We start from the raw sequence: 12,436 nt of genomic DNA, 5'->3' as shown, positions 1-12,436 counted from the left end.
ATAAAATGCTATCAAGACACATTTCAAATGAAAGTACTTAAACTATGATCCCTGAAATGTAATTTAAAATGAGGTTTGCCTTTGCTGTAATATTTTTTATTGATATCAGCCTGCTATGTTGTCATGTAGCCTGCGCATGTGTCCGTGATAAGTTTCAAGCTAAACTGTGAAGGCAAGTTGGAAAGTGGAGCTAAAACTAATGTTTTAAAAACACTGCAATTATGACTTTAAATGGAAACTATTAGGAAGAGAAGTGTGGATGAGGATTAGAATATTTCAAGCAGCTCTGTGGAAACTGAAGCGGATGACACTGAACTGAGCACAGACATTAGTGGCTACTTGAGCAGTGTTAATGAAGTTTCCACAGCACCTGATGAGGGTCTGGCCCTTACGGTGTGGAAGAGTTTAAGTGCTAGTTCTTGTACCACCCCTTTGACCAGCTTGGCTGTGGTCGACAACAAGTGACAATAAATAATCTTCTGATGAGGAATAAACCTGCCTCCTGCCTGAAATGAATAGGGTAGGCCTTCTGTATTTTAACATTGATTATAGTGGTGGTATCTGGAGAGATTAATATTTTTTGAGGTGGTGTACAAGTTTGAGAAGCACTGGTCTAGATCTATGAAACAATTTCTATGGCACTACATCTGCAGTAAAGCGGTGCTGAAAAGATCATGAGTTATCTGTAGATCAATATATTTATTAATCAGAAATGTAATAACTGATGACCTTATTTGTCATGAAGTGACCAAAAATATTTTTTACCTATATTATCTTTGGATTGTTATTTGGACAAAAGAAGGTTTGAAGACGTCCACACTGGGCTCTGGGACCTCATGAGGGCATTTTCACTACTTTCTGACAACTGTGAATCAAACCACTAATCAAGTAATCAAACAAAATCAAGAGGATTACTGTAGGGCTGCAGCTAAAAGTTCCATTATTGAGTAAAGTGCAATGTTTAGTTAGTTTAGTTCTGTCAAGCTAAAATCAAATATGAAAGATTCACACAGACAGATTTTCATGAAAATTTCATGACACAGCAGCAGGAGCGAACGAACAAAACCACAATGAACACAAGAAACAAATATCAAAAACAAAAGTGCCGACATAAGAGTTACAATAAAAAGTATGCTATTATTATTATTATTTAGTATTATTATTATTATCATTATCATCATTATTATTATTATTATGTCCAATCAAACAATACTGTGGACTTTACAGCTGCAGAGAACCAAATCAGACTGAATACACTCATACTGAAGGTGAGTGATCTTCTTAGCTTGTTAACATGTTAAATTAATAAAGCTCATTTCCCCCTCTGCTGCTGTCTGCCTGCTACACTGTGTGAGGACAATCAAAGTAAACTGAAGGTACTGTATCTAAAGATCTCTCTGATTCTGAGGTCTACAGAGTTGCAGCAAAGTGACATCATCACCTGGGTTTTCTCCTGATCGGTCCTTTAAGATGGGCTCTGAAAGACAAAGAGGAACATTCATTTGTGGGTGAAATTATGAACTTGTCAAATGTTCTTAGTTTTGGAGTTTAAACAGTTACAATGAAGCAAAAGCACAAATTCTCACACACACACACACACACACACACACACACACACACATTCAGTGTGTGTGTGTGTGTGTGTGGCGAGAGAGGAGAGAGGGACAGTGTGTCTGCACTCAGGACAGGGAGGTGAGTTTGAGGTTATCAGTAAACCATGAATGTGACAATGTTCAGTGTGAGCTTCAGTTTGCTAAAAAAATAGCTTCACTGGTAGAGTTATAAAGTCATGTGTTTTGTGTCATGTGATTGGCTCTTCTGATCAGCCTTTAAACTGTTGAGAAGGAATATCTGTTATTTCACTGAAAGGTGAGAAGTTTGCACCACTGAGAGTTAGATGAGGAGAAGCAGAAGCAGAGTTTGGTTGGAAAAGATTGATACAAACCTCACGTCTGTGCAGTAAATATGAAGCTACAGCCTGCAGACGTTTAACATAATAACTTGAAGATGGACATTCAGTGAAGCGCCAACAAAGACAGGGAAGAGGAACACAAACTGGAAAACATGGATGTACAAAATGTTAGATGTAAATGTTTTATGAGGAAGGAAAAGCATTTGATTTGTTTTAATGAGGAACACTGGATGTGAACAGGACTTAAGTTTGTTGAGAATACTCACCTGGTCCAGGTAGCACACTAAAGCAGTTAAACAAGCAGCAGTCATTTTGTTAAGTCACATGACTTGAGATTGGAAGCAGAGTAGTGACCAGAGGCAGACAGCTTGTATGGAAAGAAAAGACCGTGCAGAGGAGGAAGAGGAGAAATAAGGTGTCAGGTAAATGTTCTGATACCAACAGCAGCACAGGCTGACAGGAGGTGGGGATTTATACTGTGGAGAATGTGCTGTGAGGAGTTCAGCTGCTCCAATAACTCCATGAGGAAATCTGCAGCTTTGCACATGCAAATTTCCAAAAGTGTTGTGAACAAGCACGATACATTTATGTTTAAAGGGCCAGTGTGTAAAATGGGTTGAAAACAGTGACATCAGTGGTCAAATTCTAGATTGCAGGGCTCACTCGCTCACCCCTCCCATCGGGTAAATGACGGTGGCCTCGTAGGGACAAAAAGCCTTGCTCACGACTTTTTCAGGAGTAGGTCTATCTAGCCACGAGGTGAATGTTTATTTAGAAATCTAAGCCATGTTACTATATTGTAATGAATCCCTCACAAGCAGGAGACCAGAGGAGCGTTCAGGAAAAAGGCCCGTTTATTTGAGCACTCCAGAAACTCCGGTAACCATACCGAGTGGGGACCCCCCTCCCCTCTCTGCTCAATCTCCAGCCCGCACACTGACTGACAGCGTAGCCGGTAACAGAGCTCAGCTGTTTATTTAGCCTAGCAATATCTCCGGACTATAGTAGCTGCAATGGACGACTTTGAACGCGATTTTGAAGAGTTTCTTGTAGCGGACACAGACCCAGAGCCATACCTGTTTGAGCCGGAGCATACAGATGAGGAACTCCATATGTTTGATGCTGAGCAGGCGAGAAGAGAGGCTGAACGCACAGAATGGGATTCGGTGCTACCATCATTGGGGAGATATATCACCAGGAGGAAAAGCGCCGCAGAGAGTGCATCACAAGGAGTGAAGTTGCGTCTTCTTTTCCTTGCAGATGACGGTTCGGGTTCATTCTCTCCTGTTGCGTGGTAAGTGTGGTCCATTCGCAAACTTTATAACTAAAAAAAACTTCCACTACTCTCTATCAACGAACTACTAACACACTCTGCTGTTTCTTCCTCCTTCTTCCTTCCTTCCTTCCGCTGTCTTCGTTGGTTTATTTATACACGCGAAACGCGTTCTCTTGCTTGCTGGATTGTCCGCTCGGGCTGCCGTACATACATGGCAGCGCAAGATAGCGACCTCTCTAAAGCAAGGCCCTTGCTATCTATCTATCTATCTATATATATATATATATATATATATATATATATATATATATATATATATAAGAGCATAATTATAAGGCTACAAAACCCAAACGAATTTTATTTTATAGTGATCATACACTTGTATAAACATATTAATGGGTAGAATATTCAGATTCAGATTCAGATTGACAATAAACCATGCCAAATATTACACACTGGCCCTTTAAGTTTTTTAAGGAGGGAGGACGAGCAACCAAGAGATTTGCCTGAAGGAGACATGAAATCAGACCTTAAACAATAAGCCTGATGTCATTCTGTATTTTTCTTACTGTCAGCAAATCTTGAGAAAAGATCAAAACCAACATTGTGTTTTATAGGGAGGTCAGAAAGTGTTGAGACAGACGGTCTGTGGCTCTCAGCACCAAGCTGGAGATGTACATCTTTAAAAATAGGTCACAGATATATAGATTTATGTTTGTAAAGGTCTCAGTAAAACAGATTCTCACTGTAGTTTTGTCAAATAAACAGAATGAAATAGTTCATTTGGTGGGGACTATTTTCTGCAGTGGATTAATCTATATATGCTGCTTTATGTACAGCAGCAGGGCGGTGTGTGTGGATTGAGTCAAAATCAACTACAGTGGTGTTCATGGTAGTGAAAGAACACGTGTGGCTCACTGGTGTGTTCTGAACCACAATGGAGCTCTATGGCACAGAGGAGGAAGAAGAAGTGCACCATCATCACAGTTTCAAGGTGGATACCCAAGATTAGAGTCACCAATTCAGTATCTGACCAAATGTCTCCCCTTCATTTCCTGAGATATGACGCTGAGTAAAGGCCAGGAAAGTGTTTAATGCAGAACATTATGATGTCACAGTGACATTGACCTTTGACCTTTTGGACACAGAATGGCATCCCTCCATCATTTTATCCTATCAAACATTTGTGTGAAATTATGTCATAATTACAAATAAATTCTTAAGTTATGGCCAAAAATGTGTTTTGTGAGGTCACAGTGACCTTTGACCTCTGACCATCAAATTCTATTCAATTCATTCTTGAGTCCAACTAGACATTTGTGCAAAATGTGAGGACATTCCCTCAAGGCCTTCACAACATTAGACAGACACAAGGTCACAGTGACACCAACTACCAAATCCAAAAAAAAAAGGTGGAAACCTATCGCTGGAGCAAAGGTGTAAAAAAAGTACAGAATATCAACAGCCTCACATCTTTTAAATTCAACTCAATTCTTATTTAAAATGAAAACACTGTTCAAATCAGTGAATAAAAATTACAACAGATGTGTAACGACCCCTTGTGTAATTATCACTGCTTCCATTAGTACAAGAGGTCAGACTGTTGCTGCTTCAAGTGCTTGTGTATCAGTCACATTAACCAACAAAGTAAATGTCCCCGACTGACTGCAGGATTATTACCAGGTCATTTTATCTTAATAACATCTCAGAAAGTGTCACAGAGTTGATTCCAAAACTGAGTCTCAACATAAATGTAACATTATAATATTAAAGAGTTTCTGTGCTGTGTTTATATCTTGTCAGGTCTGAGATACACGTGGTGCTGCTTTCAAATCAGTCTTGAAGTTAAGGGAAAAAAAATCTCAAACTGTACTGTAACTGTACAAATAAATATACAGTAGTTATTCATGTTTCATCAACATGTTGGATATGTAATTAAAGTCAAACTTTCATGGTGTAACTCATCGTCAGTGCCTTAAACAGACGACTGAATGAACAAAGAAGAACAGCTGGGGTCAAACCTAAAATAACAGCTGGAGATCTTTAACTGTTTCATTAAAGTACTCACCAACAACAAGCTCAATGTGGAATGTTTGACGTGGCTGAAGACGTGGAAAATCACAGGTGTAGTCTCCACTGTCAGTCACCGTTGTATTTCTGATGATGATGGAGGCGTTGCCGTGTTTCAGTTCTTCTGGAAAATGAAAGACTCGACCTTTGAACTGCTCACTCTGACCTGGACGCCCGTTGTTGTAATGGATGCCTGCATCATAAAAGAACACCTCCTTCCGACCACCATCTTTCTGAGCAGCTTTCCTCCAGTCAAAGAGCTTTGCTGAAATGCTCTCCTTGGTGCTGAGGGAACAGGGTAACACAGCACCACTCCCTTCTTTGACGACCACTGTGACGTCACCTGACCCTGAAAGATGAAGCATATTTTAATCATTATGTTTAAACACAGAAAGTCAAGTCAGGTTATATCCTCTGTCTGCAGCTATTTGTTGACCCCTGTTTGACAAAAGCTCTTGTTTGCTCCCCAGTGGTGAACTGCTCCAGGAGGTGCAGACAGTCTGTTGCATCATCTGTCTTTTCTTCAGTACTGTGCTCAAAGACTCTCATACAGGCAGGAAACTGCAGAGGGTCTCCATCAAACACTTGAATCTCTCTCAGTGACAAAGATTAGAGATCTTGTTGCTGCACCAGCACAGTGGATATATCATTTTGTCTTGCCATTGTGGACAACAAATAATTATCTCCATCACCATCACCAGGTGGAGCATGAGCACCTCCAAACTGAGAGAACTTTATGATCTATAAAGGAATGAGAATGTGGAGGGACTGCCTTACAATAGGCCTTTTGAAAATACTCAGGGTCTGGATGTGGATTAGCCTCATCTCCAATGTGAAACTTCTCATCAATCAATTCAAATAAAATGAATATGCAAATCAATGAATCCTCTCAGTCAGTTTTCAAGTAAACATGTGAAACATTTTCTCCTTTCAGATTTGAAATACAGAGATTTCCTGCTTTTCTTTGTCATGTACAAGAATAAATTGATTATCTCAAGGTTTTGTATTGTTACTCAGGCAAAACAAGAATACTGAAGACATCACATTGGGCTCTGAAATATTATGAATGTCATTTCACTATTTATCATTTCATATACTAAACTATCAATTGAGAAAATAATCTGCAGATTAATCAATAATGAAGGTAATCATTAATTACAGGACTAAACAATGCATCACTGTGTTTGCAGTCTTTAAACACTGTTATCAGAAATACCTCAAATCACTGGAGAAAAACTGTAAAACTGAGCATCAGGTTATGTAATATGTAAACCACACAGGGGGAAACCTGCAGTGCACAACTGACCACTGACTGCTGTGAGAACAAAAGACACTTATTAATTGGGCTTAAAGCAAATAATATGCCTAATAATTATTAGTTTGCTCATCAGGAGCACGGCCAGACGTTGTCGGGGGTGCATGCAGTACACAGTACTGAGTCACATTATGAGCTGTTGTGATAAAATTAATATCAGGTTGGCTCAGCCTGTGATTTCAATATTTTTCTTTGATTTTCGGTGTGATTTTGAATTCAGTCCTCAGTGGGTTGATGATTTTGGTTTCCACTGACCGTTGTTACATCATTTTGTTCTCAACAAATTGTCCAATGTTTGTCGTACTAGATTTTTAACTTGAATAATTCATTTATCAAGATCTGATGTTCCCTTATTTTTTGAGCAGTGTAAATATGATGTATTAATAAACACTGAGTTTCAAATTCAGTTTGGAGTTGATCCAGTTAATCACAGTAGTTTACAGCTATCAGGGAGGAGTCAGCAGCAGCTTGCTGAAAGCAGCTGAGGCCTCTTACAGCTGCAGCAGTGTGGCAGTACACTAAAAAACAACCTGGTGTAACAGAGACATGCTGCAGGAATGACAGCTTCCCCCACAACATTAACCCAAAGGTGTGTGACAGAATGAAACGATGTCTGAAAATACAGCACAGCTCTCCAGCAGGAATGAAACCACAAGTTCCTGGACACCCTCCAAAATGATGATAAACATCAAATGAACCAAAGGGCTGCTGTTTGCTCAAGTACACAGAACACACAACACATATATTAAGGTCAGGTCAAACCTGGATAAAGCATAAAGAGGCTAAAGATATACACAGACAGCGCATTGAGGACCACTTCAAGAACACTGACAGCAGGAGCACCTCACACAACCATGACAGCATTTTGAGCTTCTTCCACAAAGTCTTCTCTGCCTACACCTGCAGGTTGAGGAACACCTTCGTTCCCATTTCCCATTCCCATTTAGAGATATCTAGGGATATGATCTGAGTTTATTTAAGCAGCCTACAAAATGAGCACCAGATTCCAGCCAAATGCTGGTAATATGTGGTCAGTAGATTAGGTTCACTCACCAGCCAAAAACACAATGGTAATCTATCGAGTGGCTGGTAAAATCTGAACGTTCACTTGCCATTTAGCAGGTGGACAATAAAGTTCATTTTGCACCCTGTATTCAGGCTGACATGTTTATAAGATGATTCACATGACAGCAACTGCTGTGTCTGTTTCATACTGAGGGCTCAGTGTGAGCTCAGTGTCAGAAGATCACAATTCTTCCTACTATGTGTTTGAATTTAATAAATCATTGGATGTAATAATAAATTACTACAGATATGACAACGTAGACATATCTTTTTTTTTTTTAGCTGCAAACAAATCTGGTGTCTCCTTACATCTGACTTCAGACTTAAAGAGTAAAAATTGAACAAGTCAGCACAGAAACATATTTCTCTTCATAATGAACTAGATTTGTCAAAAGAGCTCCAGCAACTTTATTGACCGACGCGTTTATTGACCGACGCGTTTCAGCTTGTGGCCTTCATCAGGGTCCCTGATGAAGGCCACACGTGTTGCTGGAGCTCTGTTGACAATGACATTTTCCAGTGTTTCCTCTCTGAACTTCATGAAGCCAATGGGAGCGGATAAAAAGTAAGAATATAAAGACACAGAGGGATTAATAAAGAACCGCCTGTTTATAATGTAGTTTGCAGGACAGAGAGTTGTGATCCCCAAGTCAATGTGAGCTGAAATGCTTGCCAGAGTACACTGCAGTCACATCGGAGGCAATGCCTGCTACAGAAAGGCACGGGAGACCATATACTGGCCTGGAATGCAGAGTGAAATTAAGGACTTTGTCAGTAAGTGCACAACATGCAACGAGTATGCTGTAGAGCAGCAGAAAGAGACAATGCTGAGCCATGAACTGCCCACACGCCCCTGGCAGATTGTGGGCCTAGATCTGTTTCAACACAGTGGGAAAGACTTTCTGATGTTGGTAGATCATTACTCAGATTACTGGGAGATTGATGTTCTGCCAGACCTCAGTGCAGAGACTACAATAAAACGATGCAAGGCTCAGTTTGCTCAGTACGGGCAACCTGACAGGGTCATCACTGACAACGGGCCCCAGTTTGCCTGTACTCAGTTCTGCCAGTTTTCTGTGGAATGGGAGTTTGAGCATGTCACCTTCTCACCAAGGCATCCCAAGGCCAACGGAAAGGCAGAGGCAGCTGTTAAAATTGCAAAGAATCTATGGAAGAAAGCACTTCGGGAAGGCAGGGACACCTGGAAAGCAATATTACAGTGGCGAAACACCCCTAGAGAGGGAATGGACAGCAGTCCTGCCCAGCGTCTGATGGCACGGCATCTGAAGTCAGCTCTGCCAGTGGCTCCTGCTCTTCTTGAGGGGGGACAGGACAGGCATCTGGCGGCGGGGAGTGTGTCTGCGGAAAGTAGCTCCACGGTCCTATCTGGTGGAGGTCGAGGGCTCTCTCTATTGTCGCAACCGTGTCGACCTATGTATGGCAGAACCGATACCATCACAACACACCATGACTGGTTCAGAGGGGCCTACATTTGAAGGCCATGGGTTTCGGGCACCATGTGAAATGACTGAGGGTGAGGGGGCATGCATGTTTTCTCCCCAGCCTACTCCCAGCGGGTTTCCCAGCAGTCCGCATGCCCCTGGCTCTCCACAGACCTCAGAAACAGCAGCTGTCCCATTATCATCATCATTATCTCATTCCCCTGCTCTCTCACGTTATGGCTGTCAGATACGGCCTCCACACAGACTGAACCTGTAAGTTCACATGGACAATAACATGGGGGGGTGTACTATAGGAAAAGTGTGGAGGGGGGGATAAGTGGAGCTGTTTTAGGTTATTTTACAGTGGCAATGTATAACTATCTGTCTGGGTAAGTGTTATAAAAGAGTTTTGAGTTTTGGGTTACTTAAAGAAAAGGGAGATGTTATAGGTGGTATTACAGTACCACCTATTGGATATTTAGTGACACTGCACCTTGAAAAATGTCATGTAGTCTCTCAGCATGCCTGGCAGTCTGGCTTTCGTTATTGTGCTGTGATCTGAGCCGACGCAGGAAAGTTTCATATCAACGAAGCTATATGTGTGCCTTTTCATCATTGTTACACCACGAACCCAAACAGTTATTCCAAGTGAGAGGAGCAGAGCACATGAAGGCTTTCTTCCCGAGCTCAGTCTGAGCACCAGACTTTAAACCACCTGAAACACGCTGTTGTAAATATGATGCTCCCCCACAACATGAACACACAGATACAATGAAACACCGTCTGAATATATATTTAACCTCTCAACAGCACAAACTCTCCAACAGTAATAAAACAAAGTTCTTGGACTGAGCTGACAAAATGATGATGAACCTCTAAATGACCCAGGAAGACTGTGTGACGTCACACAGATGAAGCTAGTTAGCTAACGTTAACTGTTACCTTGGTTTGAGCAGGTGAAATGGTGTCTTCATGCTAACTACCACTGATAAACTGACGTTACATATAAAGCTTTAGCTTTCTTACCGTGTGCAGGTATTATTCCAGCCACAGCCAGCAGACAGAGACTCAAGAATGGGAGCTTCAGAGCTTTAACACGAAGACCTGGCATGTTTCCAAACAAACTGACGGATGGTGCTGTGCTGCTATTAGCTAACTGTGAGGAGCTAACTTAGCCAACTGACGGAGTTGAAAGAAACCGACAGTAGATATCTCTTGAACACTTGTACAACGAAATGCAAAACTATATACGACTAGTGATGTTATGATCGAGCCAGTTTGCTCGACACAGTGTTGATCTTTTGAAGCGCAAGTGTTCCGAGGTATTAGGCTCGTTGGAGATGAACTGAAAGTAGACGAGAGCAGACGGTCGCAGCGGGGGGCGGTGACAAAAAGCTGCGGTGAAGTCTGACAGTTTCCAGCAGCCTTCAGTCCGTACAGGAAGTCACAGACACACTTACATCCTGTCTGGAATAATGTCAGTTCATTAAAAAAGTGATCAGACCCATATATCAGTTTGTTTTCACCATCAGTCACACAACATGTTTTCTGTTCACAGAATAAACCTTCAGGTCAGACAAATACAATCTTAATCTCTAGAATTCAACAAAAATGAGTAGTTTATCTAAAACGTCATCTTGTTGAGTCGACATCTGAACCAATCAGCTGTTAGATCAGGTGAGAGCCAGGCGCTGCAGTCGGTAGTGATGTTACAGCTGATACTGCAGTCCCAACTGCGGCAGCCGCGCGCCGATCGCTTCCATCGTTTAATGGCGGATCGCAAGCAACGTACAGGTGCATACCGCCACCTACTGTACAAGAGTGTGTAGCGTCATATCCCCACCTCTAGATTCTACCCATCAACTGGGTCTCTTTCAGAAAGCTGAATAATGCTTTCCTTACAACTTGGATCTTTTCTCTTTCCCCTTCAGTTCCTAGAATTCCAGCCATACTCCAGTCCTGCTGCGCTGCTCTGACTTTCCTCTGTAGCCTCTCTCTCTCTGAAGCATACTTTAGATAGTGTATTAAAATATGTTCCACATTTTCCTTAACACCACATCTCTCACACTTGTCAGTATTCTTTTTCCCAATTAAATTCATTGTGTCATTCAGACCAGTATGGCCAACTCGAAGCCTCATCATGATGATTTCTTCTCTTCTGTTCCTTTCTTTAAAGATTTTTGTTATAACCGATTTTTGTATGTTGTGATATTTTCTTCCTTTCTGATCATCTTCCCATCTTTTCTGCCAAATTTCCTTGCCTATCGCCCTTATTATTTTTTTACCCTCTCCTTTTCCATAAGGTATTGTGATTGTTATGTTCTTTTCCAGAGCCCTTTTTGCTAGGTTATCAGCTACCTCATTTCCCTTCACCCCTGTATGAGCTGGCACCCAGCAGACCTGTACCTCAATTCCACCCCTGTGAAGTCTGAACAAACTGTGCTGTACTTCAATGAACAAATCTTCCCTGATTATGCTTTTTGACTGTAGGCTTTCCAAAATAGCAACTGAATCTGTACATATCACCACCCTATCTGGTCTGACCTCCTCCACCCACTGTAGACTGATAATTGCAGCCACCATTTCTGCTGTGAATACTGACAAGTGGTCTGACAGGCGTTTTGAAATGTTCACTCCAAATAATGGTATGTACACCCCTGCTCCCACACACTCCTTTGTGTTCTTAGATCCATCTGTGAATATTTTGAGGTAGTTGTAATACCCAGTTCTTAGGTATTCACTAGTTCTTTCACCCACTTCACTCAGTCGCCATTCTTTCTTCATATTACAAACATTCATGTCCACCTTTGCTTCAGGGTCGATCCATGGAGGGACCATACTGACTGGACTGGGCCGTGTGAATTCTAAGTTATCTATACCATACTTTTTAGCCCATTCATTTCCTGTCCACCCAAACCCTTTCCTCTGAAACCTGGAATATTCCCAGCAGCTTTGTAGAACTTGTGCAGCTGGATTCTTTGCCCCACTTCCTTTAAGCTTGATCCAGTAAGCTAATGATACCCTTTCTCTCCATAACTCCAGAGGCATCTCTCCTGCTTCTATTAACAGAGCATTAATGGGGGTAGTCTTCGTGGCTCCCGTGCATACACGTAATGCTCTGTACTGTAATCTGTCCAATCTATATAATGATGTTTGAGCTGCTGCACCATACACTATGCATCCATAGTCAAGTATTGACCTCATGAGTGCCCTATACATGTCAAGAAGAGCCTGTTTGTCTGCCCCCCAGTCACATCCAGCCACAGCTTTCAGCAAATGAATGACTTTTTTACATTTAGTTTCCATGAACTCAATTTGTTTTTTTCCATGAATATTTACTGTCAAGCCATAGGCCC

At 41.6% G+C, this 12,436-nt stretch overlaps 1 protein-coding gene across 3 annotated transcripts in view; it reads right to left on the bottom strand.

Annotated features, from left to right (window-relative positions):
• The window catches only part of LOC117256874 (butyrophilin subfamily 2 member A2-like), a 52,046-nt gene extending 41,192 nt beyond the window's left edge, over positions 1-10,854 (bottom strand). Inside the window, exons 1-3 of one of the 3 annotated variants that reach the window (XM_033626585.2) lie at positions 10,107-10,854; positions 5,257-5,607; positions 1,442-1,477 (exon numbers count right to left, since the gene is read on the bottom strand). In XM_033626585.2, the coding sequence (XP_033482476.2) occupies positions 1,442-1,477; positions 5,257-5,607; positions 10,107-10,191 (472 nt within the window). In that variant the 5' untranslated portion in view covers positions 10,192-10,854. The remainder of the gene's footprint in view (positions 1-1,441; positions 1,478-5,256; positions 5,608-10,106) is intronic. The other 2 variants (XM_078171773.1, XM_078171769.1) reach the window with 2 other exon arrangements.
• Between the last annotated feature and the right edge of the window lie 1,582 nt (positions 10,855-12,436).

Source organism: Epinephelus lanceolatus, chromosome 1 (assembly GCF_041903045.1).
Source record: "Epinephelus lanceolatus isolate andai-2023 chromosome 1, ASM4190304v1, whole genome shotgun sequence".
NCBI lineage: Eukaryota > Metazoa > Chordata > Actinopteri > Perciformes > Serranidae > Epinephelus > Epinephelus lanceolatus.
Note: the sequence above shows the minus strand (reverse complement) of the source record. Positions and strands in the feature narration are given on the sequence as shown.